A 22,122-nucleotide genomic window follows, 5' to 3' on the forward strand; every position below is an offset into this window, starting at 1 on the left:
TAAAGCTATATTTACTATAAATGTGCTCAAGAATCACAAGAAACACAAACATTGGCAAATTTTCTTAAGTATCGAATACATTTTGGCATTCGTTACTATTTAAAGATGTGATGAAATAACGTCCAACCGGGGCATTTTTTTCCACTGAACACTCGTTATTCACCTGATGTGAAGTTCCCGTTTTTATACAACACAAAATACACCCATACTTTCTATGCCACGTTCTACATGTCTGTATAATTTTCGCGCGCTTTTTATTGAGACAAAGGATAAAGCACTTTTTATTTGACGCTATAATTTTTTATTGTCGCATTAGCATTAAAATTTGGAAGCGTAATTCCGAATACAAATTTAATAATGCTCAATTCAGAATCGAACAAAACATTTACAGCTGTGCGCAATTAATTCAACGATAATCTGTTCAAATGCATCGAACGAATGCTCCGATGTAACAACGCTACTCCGTATAAAACACTATCAGAATGCTATTTTTATGGAAAAATTTTTTTTACACTGCTTTGTTTTGTCTACCTTGTTATCATTATTTCGAATGGCTTTTCTGGACGAAATGTGAATGAATTTTTGTAAAATGTTCGTACCGGTATGATGAAAATCGTATCGCAATACAATATGCAGATTGCGTATTGCGATATATACCGATAAACCGGTATATTGTTGCAGCACTATTAACTCTTACTGGACTTAACAAAGCACAAAAAATTGGGACAGACAAACATTGCAATCATGAAATTCTGTAACAGTTCCTTCAAATTGATGTCAGTATACAAAACCATTCTTATTGTCTTCAAAACATAATTTGGCTATCTTAACATAAGTTTCTCGGCCCCAAGACACAGCCAATAAAACAGCACAAAGTCCAGGAATATGGCCCTTGTGACTGGTAAACCATTCTGGTCATTTTTTTCAATTTGTAGATGACAGGCCAGTTTTTGAATTAGGGCCAGAAATAGTTATGTGATATAAAACCTTAAGGCTACTAAACCTTGTTTTCGGACTTTTGAGGTACTGACACAAGAAGCTCAGTATATCATAGGGTCAAGCCGCATGTGGTACAGAAACAAGTAGCTCAAAGTTTCTCACCAGGTCAAGTCACATGAGGTACTGAAACAAGTAGCTCAAAGTTTCTCACCAGGACAAGTCACATGAGGTACTGAAACAAGTAGCTCAAAGTTTCTCACCAGGTCAAGTCACATGAGATACAGAAACAAGTAGCTCAAAGTTTCTCACCAGGACAAGTCACATGAGATACAGAAACAAGTAGCTCAAAGTTTCTCAACAGGTCAAGTCACATGAGATACTGAAACAAGTAGCTCAAAGTTTCTCACCAAGTCAAGTCACATGAGATACTGAAACAAGTAGCTCAAAGTTTCTCACCAGGTCAAGTCACATGAGATACTGAAACAAGTAGCTCAAAGTTTCTCACCAAGTCAAGTCACATGAGATACTGAAACAAGTAGCTCAAAGTTTCTCACCAAGTCAAGTCACATGAGATACAGAAACAAGTAGCTCACAGTTTCTCACCAAGTCAAGTCACATGAGATACTGAAACAAGTAGCTCAAAGTTTCTCACCAGGACAAGTCACATGAGATACTGAAACAAGTAGCTCAAAGTTTCTCACCAGGTCAAGTCACATGAGGTACTGAAACAAGTAGCTCAAAGTTTCTCACCAGGACAAGTCACATGAGATACTGAAACAAGTAGCTCAAAGTTTCTCACCAGGTCAAGTCACATGAGATACTGAAACAAGTAGCTCAAAGTTTCTCACCAGGACAAGTCACATGAGATACTGAAACAAGTAGCTCAAAGTTTCTCAACAGGTCAAGTCACATGAGGTACTGAAACAAGTAGCTCAAAGTTTCTCACCAGGTCAAGCCACATGAGGTACTGAAACAAGTAGCTCAAAGTTTCTCACCAGGTCAAGTCACATGAGATACTGAAACAAGTAGCTCAAAGTTTCTCACCAGGACAAGTCACATGAGGTACTGAAACAAGTAGCTCAAAGTTTCTCACCAGGTCAAGCCACATGAGATACTGAAACAAGTAGCTCAAAGTTTCTCACCAGGACAAGTCACATGAGGTACTGAAACAAGTAGCTCAAAGTTTCTCATCGGGACAAGTCACATGAGGTACTGAAACAAGTAGCTCAAAGTTTCTCACCAGGTCAAGTCACATGAGATACTGAAACAAGTAGCTCAAAGTTCTCACCAGGTCAAGTCACATGAGGTACTGAAACAAGTAGCTCAAAGTTTCTCACCAGGACAAGTCACATGAGGTACTGAAACAAGTAGCTCAAAGTTTCTCACCAGGACAAGTCACATGAGGTACTGAAACAAGTAGCTCAAAGTTTCTCACCAGGTCAAGCCACATGAGATACTGAAACAAGTAGCTCAAAGTTTCTCACCAAGTCAAGTCACATGAGATACTGAAACAAGTAGCTCAAAGTTTCTCACCAGGTCAAGTCACATGAGATACTAAAACAAGTAGCTCAAAGTTTCTCACCAGGACAAGTCACATGAGATACTGAAACAAGTAGCTCAAAGTTTCTCACCAGGTCAAGTCACATGAGGTACTGAAACAAGTAGCTCAAAGTTTTTCACCAGGACAAGTCACATGAGGTACTGAAACAAGATGCTCAAAGTTTCTCACCAGGTCAAGTCACATGAGGTACTGAAAAAAGTAGCTCAAAGTTTCTCACCAGGTCAAGTCACATGTGGTACAGAAACAAGTAGCTCAAAGTTTCTCACCAGAACAAGTCACATGAGATACTGAAACAAGTAGCTCAAAGTTTCTCACCAAGTCAAGTCACATGAGATACTGAAACAAGTAGCTCAAAGTTTCTCACCAGGACAAGTCACATGAGATACTGAAACAAGTAGCTCAAAGTTTCTCACCAGGTCAAGTCACATGTGGTACTGAAACAAGTAGCTCAAAGTTTCTCACCAGGACAAGTCACATGAGGTACTGAAACAAGTAGCTCAAAGTTTCTCACCAGGTCAAGTCACATGTGGTACTGAAACAAGTAGCTCAAAGTTTCTCACCAGGTCAAGCCACATGAGATACTGAAACAAGTAGCTCAAAGTTTCTCACCAGGTCAAGTCATATGTGGTACTGAAACAAGTAGCTCAAAGTTTCTCACCAGGTCAAGTCACATGTGGTACTGAAACAAGTAGCTCAAAGTTTCTCAACAGGTCAAGTCACATGAGGTACTGAAACAAGTAGCTCAAAGTTTCTCACCAGGTCAAGCCACATGAGATACTGAAACAAGTAGCTCAAAGTTTCTCAACAGGTCAAGCCACATGAGGTACTGAAACAAGTAGCTCAAAGTTTCTCACCAGGTCAAGTCACATGAGGTACTGAAACAAGTAGCTCAAAGTTTCTCAACAGGTCAAGTCACATGAGGTACTGAAACAAGAAGTTCAAAGTTTCTCACCAGGTCAAGCCACATGAGATACTGAAACAAGTAGCTCAAAGTTTCTCACCAAGTCAAGTCACATGAGGTACTGAAACAAGTAGCTCAAAGTTTCTCAACAGGTCAAGCCACATGAGATACTGAAACAAGTAGCTCAAAGTTTCTCACCAGGTCAAGTCACATGAGATACTAAAACAAGTAGCTCAAAGTTTCTCACCAGGACAAGTCACATGAGATACTGAAACAAGTAGCTCAAAGTTTCTCACCAGGTCAAGTCACATGAGGTACTGAAACAAGTAGCTCAAAGTTTCTCACCAGGACAAGTCACATGAGGTACTGAAACAAGTAGCTCAAAGTTTCTCAACAGGTCAAGTCACATGAGGTACTGAAACAAGTAGCTCAAAGTTTCTCACCAGGTCAAGTCACATGTGGTACAGAAACAAGTAGCTCAAAGTTTCTCACCAGGACAAGTCACATGAGATACTGAAACAAGTAGCTCAAAGTTTCTCACCAAGTCAAGTCACATGAGATACTGAAACAAGAAGCTCAAAGTTTCTCACCAGGACAAGTCACATGAGATACTGAAACAAGTAGCTCAAAGTTTCTCACCAGGTCAAGTCACATGTGGTACTGAAACAAGTAGCTCAAAGTTTCTCACCAGGACAAGTCACATGAGGTACTGAAACAAGTAGCTCAAAGTTTCTCACCAGGTCAAGTCACATGTGGTACTGAAACAAGTAGCTCAAAGTTTCTCACCAGGTCAAGCCACATGAGATACTGAAACAAGTAGCTCAAAGTTTCTCACCAGGTCAAGTCACATGTGGTACTGAAACAAGTAGCTCAAAGTTTCTCACCAGGTCAAGTCACATGTGGTACTGAAACAAGTAGCTCAAAGTTTCTCACCAGGTCAAGCCACATGAGATACTGAAACAAGTAGCTCAAAGTTTCTCAACAGGTCAAGCCACATGAGGTACTGAAACAAGTAGCTCAAAGTTTCTCACCAGGTCAAGTCACATGAGGTACTGAAACAAGTAGCTCAAAGTTTCTCAACAGGTCAAGTCACATGAGGTACTGAAACAAGTAGCTCAAAGTTTCTCACCAGGTCAAGCCACATGAGATACTGAAACAAGTAGCTCAAAGTTTCTCACCAAGTCAAGTCACATGAGGTACTGAAACAAGTAGCTCAAAGTTTCTCAACAGGTCAAGCCACATGAGATACTGAAACAAGTAGCTCAAAGTTTCTCACGGGGTCAAGCCACATGTGGTACAGAAACAAGTAGCTCAAAGTTTCTCACGGGGTCAAGCAACATGAGGTACTGAAACAAGTAGCTAAGTTTCTCACCGGCTCAAGCCACATAAATACAGAAACAAGTAGCCCAAAGTTTCTCACCAGGTCAAGCCACAATAGGTACTGTAACAAGAAGCCCAAAGTTTCTCACCAGGTCAAGCCACAATAGGTTCTGTAACAAGAAGCTCAAAGTTTCTCACCGGGTGCACACAAAATACTAAAACAAGTAGCTCAATATATCACCGGGTCAAGCCACATGAGATACTGAAACAAGCAGCTCAAAGTTTCTCACTGGGTCAAGCCACATGAGATACTGAAACAAGTAGCTCAAAGTTCTCACCGGGTCAAGCCACATGAGATACTGAAACAAGTAGCTCAAAGTTCTCACCGGGTCAAGCCACATGAGATACTAAAACAAGTAGCTCAAAGTTCTCACTGGGTCAAGCCACATGAGATACTGAAACAAGTAGCTCAAAGTTCTCACCGGGTCAAGCCACATGAGATACTGAAACAAGCAGCTCAAAGTTCTCACAGGGTCAAGCCACATGAGATACTAAAACAAGTAGCTCAAAGTTTCTAACCAGGTCAAGCCACATGAGATACTGAAACAAGTAGCTCAAAGTTCTCACTGGGTCAAGCCACATGAGATACTGAAACAAGTAGCTCAAAGTTCTCACTGGGTCAAGCCACATGAGATACTAAAACAAGTAGCTCAAAGTTTCTAACCAGGTCAAGCCACATGAGATACTGAAACAAGTAGCTCAAAGTTCTCACTGGGTCAAGCCACATGAGATACTGAAACAAGTAGCTCAAAGTTCTCACTGGGTCAAGCCACATGAGATACTAAAACAAGTAGCTCAAAGTTTCTAACCAGGTCAAGCCACATGAGATACTGAAACAAGTAGCTCAAAGTTCTCACCGGGTCAAGCCACATGAGATACTGAAACAAGTAGCTCAAAGTTCTCACAGGGTCAAGCCACATGAGATACTGAAACAAGTAGCTCAAAGTTCTCACCAGGTCAAGCCACATGAGATACTGAAACAAGTAGCTCAAAGTTCTCACGGGGTCAAGCCACATAAGATACTGAAACAAGTAGCTCAAAGTTCTCACGGGGTCAAGCCACATGAGATACTGAAACAAGTAGCTCAAAGTTCTCACGGGGTCAAGCCACATGAGATACTGAAACAAGTAGCTCAAAGTTTCTAACCAGGTCAAGCCACACGAAATACTGAAACAAGTAGCTCAAAGTTCTCACCAGGTCAAGCCACATGAAATGTTGAAACAAGCAAATTCGTTGAATTGATATCCCCGCCAATATGCTTCTGGACACAAAAGCGTTATATTTGACACTCAAAAAAGCATTTTTTCAAGATACAAAGGGCAATAACTCCGTTATTAACAGATGGTGTACAATGCCATTTGGCGTGCATCATCATCTTATCCATATATATACTCATACCAAGTTTAAATGAAATCCGCCAAAGCACTTCCAACATATGGCTCCGGACGGACGGACAACGCCAAAACAATATCCCTCCGCCTATGGCAGGGGATAACAAGTAGTTCAAAGTATCTCATCGGGTCAAGCCACATAAGGTACAGAAACAAGTAGCTCAAAGTTTCTCACCGGGTCAAGCCACATGAGATATTCCCAGCACTGCTCGTATGACATCTCTATCAAGTGGAACAGCTCCTTCGTCTTGATACTGTTTGTGATGTACTCAACGTACGCCAGAGCGTCCAAAAGCCTACGCTTCTTGGTGCACAGAACCACGCGGTTGAAGTTTGCATACACAATGTTGGAGCCTAGCCTTTTAAACTCTCCCATCAGCTGTGTAGGAATAAAATAATATCATAAGCGTTTATAAACAGACACTTAAAATCAAACAAGTACTTGGCATCTTTGAGGAGATCTAAAGAGCGCTCCCGCAGTGGGGATCAAACCCTTGACCTGCTGTCATTCTCTTATCAGTTACAGCAGATGAAAGTTATCCCCAAATTTGGTTTCCACATATTTTTCATATCATAAAATATTTAGTCATGATTTTAAAATACATGATTTATGCACGAAAGACATTATTTCAATAAACATTTTTTGGTAATGTTTAAAACTATAATAGAAGAAGCATAAAATAGATATAGTTATAACAAGAGCTGTCACCATAGGATGACTTATGCCCCCTATAAACGCTTGATAGAAGTTATGAGCTTTTTTCGAAACCTAAACGCATGATTGAGATTGACCGTATTGTCATTATAGAAGTTCAGTATCAATTAGAAGTGAATCGGTGTAGATAGGAATAGGAAGAAATTATAGTAAAAGGCAATTTTAGGTGGGTGTGGTCTATGTGGGCGGGGCGCCCCAGGGTTGGTAATGGGGCAATGCATAGTTGAGATTGACTGTATTGTCATAAGTAAGGTTCGGTATCAATTTGAAGTAAATCGGTGTAGAAATGAAGAAGTTAATGTAAAATAACCTAAAAAAATGAGTGAAAATCTCTGACCCAGTCCAACCCCAACCACCATAACTTTTGACCCAGGGGTCAGATCAAAATTCCAAATAGTGCAGGGTCGCACATATGCTCATAGCTACAGACCTGTTTACCCTACCGATTGCTTCTCAGTAGTATGGAGGGCATCTCTCAGTAGTTTGGGGCTGTTGTCAGTAGTTTTTAACTTTTCAATCATTTTGAGCATTAAAACACATATCAGTTTAACGGTACATAAAGCATTAGATGAATTTACTTGCTAATAATAAAATCTGTTAGGTGATTTTTTTTGCTTTGATGTTTTACAGCCTGTGCCATTTGGATTGGGTAAATTAGCGCGATAAACCATGAAATTGGAAAAAAAACGCGATAATGAAATTTGTAGACATTAAGCATTATACATATGAATATAAGTAACAAAATGTAAATTGTTTTTAAGTGCATGTTGGACAGCATTTTATATTATAAAGTGCTGCTTCAATGTCTTCTTAAAATGAAGACAATATTTAGATAATATCCATCCATGCATATTAAACTTGCAATAATCTATAGATTCTTAAATACACCATTTGATCATAAGCTCTTAAAGAGTAGCTATTAATTTAATTCAGTATTTTTTTAAATTAAATATCATAAGGAGAACACATAAACAAATATTAACAAACATCCTTTAGTGTTCTTGTTGTGTTAATGATGTATTAAATGGAGTTAGAATAATATATTTTATTTGTTTAACTTTCAATATCTTTCACTTGGCAACCTCAGCCTCAGGGCTCAGTTCAATGCTATTTCATTAAACTGTACAGCGTAACAAACATAATAAAGCGGAATACGCATATGAATCTGATTATACACAGATCCACTAACATATAAATCAAATCATGTTTGTCTCTTTCCATTTTCGAACTATACTCATCTTATTACAATAAATGCTCTAACTTTGTGAGTAGACTATACTCCAATTTTTCAACACTCGTTTCCATGACGCACATTCACTGTGCAGATTTCTGATAAATATTTGTTGTTGTTTTTTAATCTCAAACGTAGTATGTTGCCTTAGTTGACACACGCATTACATTATTCCCTTATGACCATATGATATTATCCGTTGTTAAATTGAATGGTATTTATTATTTTCGTCGTTAATCGCAATTTCTCGTCTGCTTGCCGGCATCTTGGACGTGTATAAAAACAGGCGTGCTCAATCCCGATACATCGACTATCGTCGGTATTCTCCGCAATAGAAAGAGAGATGTGTATACTGGATAGCAACGTAAAATTGTATATATTCGGCTAAATTTGCGAACCAATAAGCAAGTCAGTTCGGTGACGACTCGACAAGCTTGGGAGGTTTGAATTTCAAAGTTTTTCACTACGCAAAGGCCAAAATGATTATGATTGATAAATTACCCGTTAAGACTGAAAATAAGCCAAAGTACGATTAAAATCTGAAATTTGACCATTTTGATCGATGGATCCATAGTTTTTCAGTACAAATCCGTAGTGCGTAGTTTAGCCAAATAATCCGTAGTAACTACGGCGAATCCGTAGAAGTAAACAGGTCTGTAGCTACCATGTGTGTAAGTTTCAAGGTTCTGCTAATAGTGTAGGAGGAGATAGTGGCCAGGACGGACAGACAGACAGACGGGCAGACGCCGGAAACAACCACAATATCCCCACGCTTTTCAAAAAGCATGGGGATAATGATGTTCAGTGTAAACACAGACCAACTGAGGTATACTGAATGAAATCCAGTGTAAACACAAACCAACTGCCCTAAACTGAATGATATCCCCAGTGACAGCACAGACTAACAGTGCTTACCTGCATGAAGACCTTCTTCATCATATTGTGAAGAGTTCTCCTCAAGGCAGGATCATACAGCAGGGCGGTCGGACTGCGTAACCATCTAGGAAATCACAAAACATATACACATAAGTGGAAGAAGTTCATTAATTTTTTTAATATCTTACACTACTGTCTACTGCAATAAGTAATTTTCACATCATAATTGTATGTGCAGTGATTTTTTTTTACCTGCAAGTCCTGTGTCCTGGACTCACAAAAACCTCAGGGGATGCAAAGGTTTGAATTATGTGAGTCCCACAAATGCATTGAAATTTCTCAAAAAATAATATCGCTTAATATTTGGACTCATTCTTTCAATTCGGGGACTCATATTTGCAAATTATCGAGTCTCACTACTCGGATAAGAACATTTGTAAAAATATCACTGTATGTGGATTATTCATATTGAGTTGTAATTTTAATTTCAAATGTGAAAACTTATAACATCTAGTGCAGAAGGACCAACTTACAGATTAACTCCAGTAAAAACCATGACAAACTTTGTTAAAAGAGGTTTAATTATTGATCAAGGGAAAAAGTTGTTTATTTGTGTATGAACAGGGTTAAAAGTTGGCAAAACTGAAAAACCTGAAGTTTTGCTGGGGGCCGTCAGGAACCCCGGTGGGTCCAGGGCAAAGCCCTGGTAGGGGGCCCAGGGGGCCCAAGGAAGCTCAGAAGACTAAGCAAAATAACAAATAAAAAAAAAGCTAAGAAATTAACACAAATCTTAACAAGAGCAACGCATAACGGGTGCCAAGCTCGGCTGCGAAAGCTTTTTTTTTTAGAGGTCACAGTGACCTTGACCTTTGACCTAGTGACCCAACAATAATGTGTTTGTCAGAAACACAATGCCCCCTACTGCTCCGCATTGAAATAAAATTTATCATTTGGCAGGTATAGAAATCATCTCCCTTTAAAGGTTATTACATCCCTTGAATTTTGTCCAATCCAACCGGGGGTGGGGTGGGGGGGGTGGGGGGGGGGGGGCGGCGGTCTCACAGTAAATTATGACCATGTCAGACATCACTGACAACCAAGGCCTGTGGTTTAAAAGAGATCATAGCCAGAGTTTTTTCTTGTTCATAAAATTTATTCATCACATACCTTGGGGTGTAGAGCCCCCCAAGTACCCGTTAAAAGAACCTTAAATGTATCGTTACAATACAAGGTGACATTGATTAACATTTTAAACTTTAACATAGGAATAACGAAAAGTAATTATTTGATCATGTTTCTATGCACATAAGTCCACATGTATGTAATCCATCAAAGAAATTATAATTATATCATTTTAAAAAAAACTTTGACAAATCAATCATTTGGATTATAAACAAGAGTTCCGCGGTCGGAGATGACCGCATTGAAGCCGGATTTTTGATTTAAATGACAGGAAAGTACCTTTCGTGTTTTTGTCAATGCAATACTTAAATTACTGAAATATTGTTCAAAGGTCAAAATGAAATGTAAGTACTTTTCAAGGCATGAGCAAACCTTGTGTTATGTTTTGAATGCATGCATATACATGAACAACAATAACATTTAAGGTCACAGTGACCTTGACCTTAGAATGAATGACCTTGAAATGACCAGTGGTCATCTAAGTGTGCTTGCAAACCTTCATGTCAAGTTTGAAGACTCTATGTCCAAGCATACCAAAGTTATAACAATTTTAACATTTTAACATTTAAGGTCACAGTGACCTTGACCTTCAAATGAATGACATTGAAATGACCAGTGGTCATCTTCTAGTACTGGCCAATCTTTATTTCAAGTTTGAAGACTCTAGGTACAAGCATACCAAAGTTATAACATGAAATAAGAACTTTAACATTTTTACATTCAAGGTCACAGTGACCTTGACCTTCAAATGAATGACCTTGAAATGTCCAGTGGTTACTTACTAGTTCTGGCCAACCTTCATGTCAAGTTTCAAGACTCTAGGTCCAAGCATACCAAAGTTATAACAACTTTAACATTTTTACATTCAAGGTCACAGTGACCTTGACCTTCAAATGAATGACCTTGAAATGTCCAGTGGTTACTTACTAGTTCTGGCCAACCTTCATGTCAAGTTTCAAGACTCTAGGTCCAAGCATACCAAAGTTATAACAACTTTAACATTTTTATATTGAAGGTCACAGTGACCTTCACCTTCAAATGAATGACCTTGAAATGACCAGTGGTCATCTGTTAATCCTGGCCAACCTTCATGTCAAGTTTGAAGACTCTAGGTCCAAGCATACCAAAGTTATACCATGAAATAAAAACTTTAACATTTTTACATTCAAGGTCACAGTGACCTTGACCTTCAAATGAATGACCTTGAAATGACCAGTGGTTACTAACTAGTTATGGCCAACCTTCATGTCAAGTTTCAAGACTCTAGGTCCAAGCATACCAAAGTTATAAGAACTTTAACATTTTTTATATTGAAGGTCACAGTGACCTTGACCTTCAAATGAATGACCTTGAAATGACCAGTGGTCATCTGTTAATCCTGGCCAACCTTCATGTCAAGTTTGAAGACTCTAGGTCCAAGCATACCAAAGTTATACCATGAAATAACAACTTTAACATTTTTACATTCAAGGTCACAGTGACCTTGACCTTCAAATGAATGACCTTGAAATGTCCAGTGGTTACTTACTAGTTCTGGCCAACCTTCATGTCAAGTTTCAAGACTCTAGGTCCAAGCATACCAAAGTTATAACAACTTTAACATTTTTATATTGAAGGTCACAGTGACCTTCACCTTCAAATGAATGACCTTGAAATGACCAGTGGTCATCTGTTAATCCTGGCCAACCTTCATGTCAAGTTTGAAGACTCTAGGTCCAAGCATACCAAAGTTATACCATGAAATAACAACTTTAACATTTTTACATTCAAGGTCACAGTGACCTTGACCTTCAAATGAATGACCTTGAAATGACCAGTGGTTACTAACTAGTTATGGCCAACCTTCATGTCAAGTTTCAAGACTCTAGGTCCAAGCATACCAAAGTTATAAGAACTTTAACATTTTTTATATTGAAGGTCACAGTGACCTTGACCTTCAAATGAATGACCTTGAAATGACCAGTGGTCATCTGTTAATCCTGGCCAACCTTCATGTCAAGTTTGAAGACTCTATGTCCAAGCATACCAAAGTTATAACAATTTTAACATTTTAACATTTAAGGTCACAGTGACCTTGACCTTCAAATGAATGACATTGAAATGACCAGTGGTCATCTTCTAGTACTGGCCAATCTTTATTTCAAGTTTGAAGACTCTAGGTACAAGCATACCAAAGTTATAACATGAAATAAGAACTTTAACATTTTTACATTCAAGGTCACAGTGACCTTGACCTTCAAATGAATGACCTTGAAATGTCCAGTGGTTACTTACTAGTTCTGGCCAACCTTCATGTCAAGTTTCAAGACTCTAGGTCCAAGCATACCAAAGTTATAACAACTTTAACATTTTTACATTCAAGGTCACAGTGACCTTGACCTTCAAATGAATGACCTTGAAATGTCCAGTGGTTACTTACTAGTTCTGGCCAACCTTCATGTCAAGTTTCAAGACTCTAGGTCCAAGCATACCAAAGTTATAACAACTTTAACATTTTTATATTGAAGGTCACAGTGACCTTCACCTTCAAATGAATGACCTTGAAATGACCAGTGGTCATCTGTTAATCCTGGCCAACCTTCATGTCAAGTTTGAAGACTCTAGGTCCAAGCATACCAAAGTTATACCATGAAATAAGAACTTTAACATTTTTACATCCAAGGTCACAGTGACCTTGACCTTCAAATGAATGACCTTGAAATGACCAGTGGTTACTAACTAGTTATGGCCAACCTTCATGTCAAGTTTCAAGACTCTAGGTCCAAGCATACCAAAGTTATAAGAACTTTAACATTTTTTATATTGAAGGTCACAGTGACCTTGACCTTCAAATGAATGACCTTGAAATGACCAGTGGTCATCTGTTAATCCTGGCCAACCTTCATGTCAAGTTTGAAGACTCTAGGTCCAAGCATACCAAAGTTATACCATGAAATAACAACTTTAACATTTTCGAGCACGCCGCCACCCCGCCCGCCCGACAACATCAATCTATAAGCCGAGATTTTTTCGAAAAAAATCCGGCTAATAATCAAAATAATAAATCTGTACAGTAACTGTGAAAAGAACTTCAATTCTTGGTAATGAAATATATAATATGAGATTTATAATTATATAAAATTACTTCCCTTGAAAATAATGGTCTGTAACAAATCTCTATTTTTAGTAGCAAATAATTAAAAGCCACTACCGTGACTGCAGATTCACCACTCAAAATGTGCAGTTCCATGAGATACACATGCATGCCAAATATATAAAGTGGCTACGTTCAATATTGAATAATTTTCTCCCCTTTTAAAGCTTATTACTTCCCTTAAATCTGTATTTTTTACCGTTGACTGTAAAGGATGACCTTGACCTATTACCACAATGTGTTTGTCAGAAACACAATGCCGCCTACAGCGCCGCTTTGATTTATTTAACAAAAATATATACGTGGGAAGGTCAGATAACCATGTCCATTTAAAGCTTATTACTTCCCTTGACTTTGTTTTTTGCACCCTTGACCTTGCAGGATGATGTTCACCTTAAAACTTTACCACTCAAAATGTGCAGCTCCATGAGATACACATGATGCCAAATATCAAGGTGCTATCTTCAATATTAAAAAAGTTATGGCCAATGTTAAGGTTTTAGCACGACGCCTACGGTGGACGACGAGCTGGCTATGACAATAGTTTGGGTTTTTCTCCGAAAACAGCCTCGCTAAAAATCACACCTGTTTTGCAAGTTATTTTTATAAAGGAGAGTTAATATATATATTTTTTTAAATAAGAACCAAAAATTTCAATCAACAATGAACATATACAGTTTTTTAACTAGTTCTGGATAATCAGCAGTTCCGATTAATTTGTTTTTAATTTTCAATAATTCCACAATAAAAACAAAATGATAAGTGTCTACGTTATACATTAGGTAAAGGAGTAAATTAACCAATTTTTAGCAAGAAAGCTTTTGTATTATGCTTTCAGGGGGGATAAATGCAGCAAAAAGTTAACCTGAACTGATTGAATGAGTTATGTTTTGAAATGTGCATATGAATTTAGAAGGCTTTATTTTATTCAAATAAGCTTTTTGCTGATTGAAAACAAATGCCATGACAATGTTTTGAAATACTAATTCTGTAAGTTGAATGATTTTTAATCCTTTGCCGAAGGGTGAACTTTAATTGGCTATTTTTGACAGAAAACTGCATATGCCGTCTGGCATAACCTGTTATCAAACACAATTAATTTTACCCTTTTTTTTTACATCTTCTCACATTGACACTAAATCCCGAAAGAAATTATTGTGGTCAAAAGAATTAACGTTTTTTGCCGGGTGATTCTTAACTTGTTTACTGACTGTACCAGGCAATACATTTTTTCAGCCATTCGCGAAATTTAGCTCCACGTTCATCAACTTCAGCCAACCACTCCCGTCGCCATTTATTCTTGACGTCCGATTCTAGCACCTATGTACTTGAATTCGGCTCAAGGAACTTCATTTTTTTGTATTCGTTTTACTTTTTTATTGTGGCGCTCGTTTGACGTAAATGATTTGACAATGTCGCAAACGCTTGCCTCTCTTTATTTTTCACGCGGATTACAATGTAAAGATCGATGACTCTTTCGGGCACCTGCTTTTATTGATTTACCGAAATTGAAGCTCATTCACCGAAACACGTTCCGCAATATCAATTACAAAGTGTCTTTTTTAAGATCCACGTTTTTTGTTTACTTGATAAACGTTTTGTGTTGCTTGGACAATTCTAGTAGGGTCACCGCCTACCCCCCCCCCCCCCCCCCCCAAATTATCTCATCAAATTTACATGAATTACGAAAACAACCTTTTGGTGCCCTGAAAAACAACAATTCCGGCACAAACCGGAAGACTTTTAACCGTGTATGAAGAAGTTAAAAATTAACTTCATTCTGAAGACTTGGGATGTATCCAAGCACCCTTTCCAACGTAAAACTCATTCAAATGTGGGCAAAATGTTGAATCATAACTGCAATTTTCAGCTCTTTTTACTGAAACTCTTTTTAATTTTTGGGTTGAATTGTGCTGTGGCCACTGCCAAGTAGAATGTTTATCCAACAAACAAATAAAATGATAGCCAATGCTTCATTTTGTGATGAGAGACTTCTTTAAATACCATGAAAACCCATGATCAAAAGATTATGATCATACAGACATTTACATTGTTTTTTTCGTTCAAATTTGGGGCCTGCAGAGAAAGCCATAAAAAGTACATATATTTCCCAATTGGGGCCTAAATATTCCAAATTGAAGGTTTCAAAACCATTTTTTTCAAGTCGCAGACTTTTTTAAATGGTGCAAATTTGAGTTGCGAATTTCCCAAAATTGTGACAAACGGCCATTCTCAAAGAAGGAGCTGACAGAGAACAGCGTGCTCGACTATTTGAGTGCTTGACAGTAGAATGTAAGCCATCATGGAGAAGGGGAGGGGGGAGGGGGGGGGTATAATGTGGGTGTGTGATCATTTAATAGATGGTATAATAGGGCCCATAATTCTGTCAAAATGCTTGATAAGGTTGTCTGCTCTTGTTTATAGGTGCAGGTCATGATGGTAAACAAGTATGCAAAATATGACAGCGCCCTCACACTACTTTGGGGGAAGGGGTTTGCAGCCCTTAGGAGGGGAATTTTTTGTAAATGGGGGAATTTTTATAACGAAAAAAACAAACAAACTATGTTTAACTGTTATAAACATATATTTCTATATATGCGACTGTCTATATAGGACAGAAAGGTGGACTTTTACTTAATCTATATAACAGTAATCTTATTTAAAAGTCCACCATTATGTCCTTTTTGTTCCTGAAACAAGCTAGTGCTGTGTCCATTTGTATGCAAAGTCTGTCTTAAACCAAAGATCGCCACCATGATATATCAGGCTTGCGATATAAATTGTCAGGTTACTCATGCATGTTTATGTATGCGTCAGCATAGTTTGGCAGTCTCAAAACACGCTATTTACCTACCTTATTGAAGTATGTGTTATATCCATATGTTATTCATTGGTATAAAACAAAACATTATTCCATGTAAGTATTTTCAAATGCGTATAATTAAATTTGTGATCCGAAAACAATTGTCAAGTTTTATTGTTCAAGAAAGCATGCACAAATTAGACCCATGTACAAAATGACGTCATTCATTCTCATTGAAAGCATGTGCTTTAATAGAACCTCTAAATTAAAAGCAAGTAGTTTACACTGTATCTTACTCGCAAAGATTGTTGAGATAGGTCAGTATTGACTTGTGACATTTACAGTTATAATTGTATACACCTTCATGTGTGCACTGGTGTGTTTCAGCAGTTCAAAGCAAATTCAAGAGAGAATGGTAACACCCGAAATGACCTGTGATGTTTGGCAAATGGTGTTATTGTTTATCGCAGTACACAGGTGTTAAAGTGATGTACAATGAAAGCAAACAATCTGGTCAATCTACATTATGAATATCGGATTAAACACAAAATTAAAGTGGGTGAAAAAAGGGTTAAATACTAGTTTGATATATTGGAGTCAATTTTCAACTATAAATCAGCGATTTGTTGTGATTTTTTTATTTTTCTAAGGGGGAAAAAATCAGTTTCTTTGGGGAAAAAATATACTTTTCAGGTGGGGGCAGAAATTCGGCGGCAACTTTGATAGATTGAGGGCCCTGTATGAAAGCAATATGTCAAGTGACAAAGAAAATAATTGAGGTAGTACGAAAACTTTAACATTTGCAAGGTAACGGTAACCGAAAAGCTGACGCCGGGGTGAGTAGGATAGCTCCACTATATGCATTTCATATATAATAGACAAGCTAAAAAGCCCTGTACACTATCCGTAATAACTTGGTAAGCCAGTTGCTCATTAGTACCTGTAGAAGTGTATGATCTGGTTATCAGCAAACACATTGGAGTGGACAGTCACATCACGCACCCAGCTCTGTACCATGCTCTTCAAGATTCTGACATACACAGCAGAAATATTAAGGTTAAATTATCTGTTACAGTGTATGGATTGTACCCTATTTTCTACAATTTTTATTTAGGTGGTCCATTAAACTATTCACACTTTTTCAGAACAGTCAGGTACCAATTCACACTTTACATGGCGGTTAATATTCATACTTTATCTGAGTAAGCTACTTTTGCCAGAAATTGACAACCATGTTACTTGAATCAGAGGTAGGGAGGGAATAAAATAATCTCATCATCCATGTTATAGCTGGGTCGGTCATTGAACCTGCAATCCTTGGATCTGTAGTTAAGCTAACTTAAGCCAACTTAGCTATATATGAGCGCGTTCTGAGAAAACTGGGCATGTGCGTAAAGTGTCGTCCCGGATTAGCCTGTGTTGACTGCTAATCTGGGACGACACTTTACGCACATGCATTATGCCCAGTTTTCTCAGAACGTGACTTATATTTACTCTCATCACCAAAACATCATATTCATGTTCATCATATGGAAGTTCCCAAAAGAAATAAATATTCTGCCTTTAAAATGGGAGTTTATTGAAACCATATAAGGTCCTAGTAATTTTCTGAATATAATTCTGAAAAAAACAACAAACAACACCAACATAAACTGGGCATTATTGTCTAGGGGCAAGTAATCGAAATATGCAATCACCTGAAAGCTGCCGAGCACAGTGCCGTCTCATCATAGCTGGTTACCATGGTAGCCGCACCCTGACCTTGAACCATCTCCTCCAGAGAGGACTGCGGCATCATGTCAAAACTCACAGCACTCGCACCTTCTTGTTCATTCACATGGGAGGACTGAATACAAGAGGGAAGACTTTACCTACACATCTTGACCAGTTTTTAGACCAGAGACCAGAACAAAACTGACATTTCATCTGTAAGTAATGTCGGTACTCACATAAAAAAATCAGCACAAAACTAAACAAGAGCATCGCATAACGAGTGCCACGCTCGGCTACGGGTGCAGTTTTGAAAAAGGGCTGTTTGTAAAACATGCATGCCCCCCATATGGGCTGTCTGTTGTTGTGGCAGCCATTGTGTGAATACGTTTTTTGTCACTGTGACCTTGACCTTTGACCTAGTGACCTGAAAATCAATAGGGGTCATCTGCGAGTCACAATCAATGTACCTATGAAGTGTCATGATCCTAGGCAAAAGCGTTCTTGAGTTATCATCGGAAAATCATTTTACTATTTCGGGTCACCGTGACCTTGACCTTTGACCTTGTGACCTCAAAATCAAAAGGGGTCATCTGCGAGTCATTATCAATCTACCTATGAAGTTTCATGATCCTAGGCATATGCGTTCTTGAGTTATCATCCGAAAACCATTTTATTATTTCGGGTCACCGTGACATTGACCTCAAAATCAATAGGGGTCATCTGCGAGTCATGATCAATCTACCCATGAAGTTTCATGATCCTAGGCGTATGCATTCTTGAGTTATCATCCAGAAACCATTTTACTATTTCGGGTCACTGTGACCTTGACCTTTGACCTCAAAATCAATAGGGGTCATCTGCGAGTCATGATCAATGTACCTATGAAGTTTCATGATCCTAGGCCCAAGCGTTCTTGAGTTATCGTCTGACAACCACCTAGTGGACGGACCGACAGACCGACCGACATAAGCAAAGCAATATACCCCCTCTTCTTCGAAGGGGGGCATAATAAATGAAAGCTTGTCAAAATTATTTTTTTAAAGAGGTCACAGTGACCTTGACCTTTGACCTAGTGACCCCAAAATGGGTGTGGCGTGTAGAACTCATCAAGGTGCATCTACATATGAAGTTTCAAAGTTGTAGGTGGAAGCACTTTGATTTTAGAGCCAATGTTAAGGTTTTAGCACGACGCAGACATCGAAAACACGACGAGCTGGCTATGACAATACCTAAAAACTCTGCAAAACAGTTATTATAGAGAAAATCCAAGGCCTGTAACTGCCAAAAATCCAAGGATGGGAACGAAACTCACACTTCATCTGTAAGTCATGTAAGTAGACTCGCATTCCAAAAATCAGCTCAATATCTTAAAAGTATTTTGTAAAAGCAACTCTGGAAAACAGTTATTATAGAGAACATTTTTAAGCCCAAGGCTGTAACTTGGCCAAAAAGCAATGAACCTGAACAAAACTCACACTTTATCTGTTAGTCATGTAGGTACACTCACACACAAAAAATCAGATAAGATTTGAAAGCTTTTCGTTAATTTTTTTTCTCCAGAAAACGGAAATTTTCGAAGTCCAAGGCCCATAACTGCGCCACAAAACAAAACTCACAATTTAAGTAAGTCATGTAGGTAGACTCACATACCAAGAATCAGCTCAATATCTGAATGTGTCGCATAAATTAACTTGTAAACGGTTCTTATAGAGAAAATGTCTTAGTCCAAGGCCCATAACTTCGCCAAAAATCAATGGACTGGAATAAAACTCAATTTACATCTGTAGGTCATGTTGGTAGACTCACACATCAATTATAAGCTCAACATCTGAATGTCGCGTAAAAAACTTCCTGAAAACGGAATGCCGGACAAACTGATGGACAATTCTAATTCCCATCCTTATTGAATTCACAACGTCCCACATGCATCAAACATTGTTCCTACCTCAATAATTGTGTCCACGGCCATGCTTGCTATATCCAACTCAACACAGACGGTCGAGTAGGCACCAGAATTGTTGATCTCCGTCGTTAAATTTTCCACCTCGATTCCGATCCGGTTGTCATCCGCTTCCTTCCCGCCAAGATCAGGCCGCTCTGTGGGAGAGCACCACAGCACATGATTGTGGCGGTTCAGGTGTCGGGCGAAGAATATATCGCAGCCGGACATGGTGATGTCCTTTGGCAGGTTGCCAACGGGAATATGGAGGTACCTGCACTGCTCCATCATGGCCTGGGAAGAAAAGTGTTTATATGAGCCTTGTTCTGAGAAAACTGGGCTTAATGCCTGTGCGTAAAGTGTCGTCCCAGATTAGCAGGTGCAGTCCGCACAGGCTAATCAGAGACGATACTTTCCGCCTAAACTTGATTTTTGGTAAGGAGGGACTTCCTTGAAACTAAAAATACCATAATAGCGTAATGTTGTCCCTGATTAGCCTATGCAGACTGCATAGGCTAATCTGGGACGACACTTTTGCATATGCATTTAGCCCAGTTTTCTCAGAACAAGGCTCATATTATTAATGCTATGATCCAAATTACTTATTAGCAATCCTGCATATTGTGAAATTTTGATCGATACTTAAACAGATTGGTTCATAAAGGAGGGCTAGTAACTCTTCCTTGATAACAAGTAATAATATAACAATATGGATTTGATTGGTACAACAGAGAATTACAATGTTCTGGTAAACATACCGTTGTATACTTTTATTGCATGTTATTTCTTGCCTTACCTTCATTCCTGTGTAATGCAATCATTTCAATATTTCTATCTTAAATACATGTAAGAAAACATTTGTATGGGTTTCATTAACTATCTTTTCTTTGCTTGAACAATCCTATGATAATATTTTGCGAAATGATTTCATCAACCTTGTCAGTCTACTCTACACTTTTTAAAATATGTGTTTTAGTAAATTATTTCAATTGTGTAATGCATGTGATAAGAAAGATCAGACACTTGTCATTTGATGCAAAATTTTATTAAAACTCACCCAAGTATTGATTTGTTAGTAAAAAAGCTTTGAGTTAACTCACCAAAGACTCATTAACTAACATTAACTAACACAATTCCTGAACTTGTTAAATCAATTATGATATGAAATGAAACCTCAAGCCAGATCCTAAGTATATCTATCCTACCCACTTACGGCACCATAAAACAATGTATGCCTTTATAGATTACAGAGTAGCTCGTGTTCAGACTGCACTATTGCTGGACGCATATGACATAAGATCCATTTTCACATGACACACTAGAGAACTTGTGTGTTGCAAGTAACACTGGAAGTATCCTAGAGACAGATGACAGACCAGCATTGAAAGTCTATCCTTAATTCTAGCCCTTCATTAATTGAGTCACGTTCTAAGAAAACAGGGCATTATGCATGTGCGTAAAGTGTCGTCCCAGATTAGCCTATGCAGTCCGCACAGGCTAATCAGGGACAAAACTTTCCGCTTTTATGACATTTTTCGTTTTAATGAAGTCTCTTCTAAGCAAAAATCCAATTTAGGCGAAGTTTCGTCCCTGATTAGCCTGTGCGGACTGCACAGGCTAATCTGGGACGACACTTTACGCACATGCATTATGCCCAGTTTTCTCAGAACACAACTCAATTATACAATTTGGGAACCAGCTCAAGGAGCATAACAGTGGGACACGTACATGGAGAATGACATCGATGTTCATGTAGTGCTGCAACATGCGCCGGCATCCAACCCTCTGCCAGTCCAGAACACTGTACAGGGTCTCACTGGGGACAGAATAACATGTAGCATGCATCCTTTCCCACTTAGATACGTATTTTCATGTGTTCTTGTCCCTTAGAAAGTTTAATTTAATTTAAGACCTTTTTTATATTTTTTATACTAAATTTAAGTTTTAAAGGATTCCTTCCCAACCCTTAGATAATGATGAGCAGAAAACAGCATAAAAAAATAGAACAGACCAGGGCCCTCACACTACTTTGGGGGAAGGGTTCCGCAGCCCTTAGGAGGGGGAATTTTCGCGACGTTTCCCTTTTTTGGGGAATTTTTTACTTACTCTCTCATTATTTCATTTGTACATGTTTGCACTATATTCATTGCATTTTTCATAATTTAGTATGTTTGAAAAGATTAAATTGAAATAGTATCGAGATATAATAATCATGAGACACATCTTTCTATTAAAAAAAAAAAAAAAAAAAAAAAAAAAAAAAAAAATTTTTTATTAGGGGGAATTTTTCCCCCCAAAAGGGGAAAAAAGTCTACTTTTCAGGTGGGGGACTGCCGCCGAATTTTGGCAGCAGATTTG

General features: G+C 38.3%; 3 protein-coding genes and 2 long non-coding RNA genes across 9 annotated transcripts in view; 3 read left to right on the forward strand and 2 right to left on the reverse strand.

The window, feature by feature from the left end:
• Window positions 1-22,122, forward strand: part of LOC127860121 (uncharacterized) — a 252,862-nt gene that overhangs the window by 210,992 nt on the left and 19,748 nt on the right. The window lies entirely within an intron of this gene.
• LOC127860122 (39S ribosomal protein L40, mitochondrial-like) overlaps window positions 1-22,122 on the forward strand; it is a 250,497-nt gene that overhangs the window by 111,738 nt on the left and 116,637 nt on the right. The gene's annotated exons all lie outside the window — the stretch shown is intronic.
• LOC127860117 (DNA polymerase epsilon catalytic subunit A-like) overlaps window positions 1-22,122 on the reverse strand; it is a 131,222-nt gene that overhangs the window by 11,930 nt on the left and 97,170 nt on the right. The window contains exons 37-42 of the mRNA XM_052397948.1: window positions 21,493-21,580; window positions 19,771-20,058; window positions 17,810-17,958; window positions 17,053-17,142; window positions 9,034-9,118; window positions 6,348-6,551 (exon numbers count right to left, since the gene is read on the reverse strand). Of these exons, the coding sequence (XP_052253908.1) occupies window positions 6,348-6,551; window positions 9,034-9,118; window positions 17,053-17,142; window positions 17,810-17,958; window positions 19,771-20,058; window positions 21,493-21,580 (904 nt within the window). The remainder of the gene's footprint in view (window positions 1-6,347; window positions 6,552-9,033; window positions 9,119-17,052; window positions 17,143-17,809; window positions 17,959-19,770; window positions 20,059-21,492; window positions 21,581-22,122) is intronic.
• On the reverse strand, window positions 10,708-13,211 carry LOC127860130 (uncharacterized). Of its 2 annotated transcripts, XR_008039606.1 has the most exons (4): window positions 13,002-13,211; window positions 12,465-12,700; window positions 11,510-12,018; window positions 10,708-11,208 (listed from the first exon to the last, which is right to left on the reverse strand). It is a non-coding gene; the product is annotated as an uncharacterized LOC127860130 (long non-coding RNA). The 2 variants fall into 2 exon arrangements; XR_008039605.1 differs by lacking the exon at window positions 13,002-13,211 and having other exon boundaries at window positions 12,465-12,832.
• The window catches only part of LOC127860134 (uncharacterized), a 58,420-nt gene continuing 47,244 nt past the window's right edge, over window positions 10,947-22,122 (forward strand). Inside the window, exons 1-3 of the long non-coding RNA XR_008039610.1 lie at window positions 10,947-11,046; window positions 11,347-11,947; window positions 12,394-12,538. This is a non-coding gene — a long non-coding RNA (uncharacterized LOC127860134). The remainder of the gene's footprint in view (window positions 11,047-11,346; window positions 11,948-12,393; window positions 12,539-22,122) is intronic.

The sequence above is a fragment of the Dreissena polymorpha genome, chromosome 15 (genome assembly GCF_020536995.1).
Source record: "Dreissena polymorpha isolate Duluth1 chromosome 15, UMN_Dpol_1.0, whole genome shotgun sequence".
Lineage (NCBI taxonomy): Eukaryota > Metazoa > Mollusca > Bivalvia > Myida > Dreissenidae > Dreissena > Dreissena polymorpha.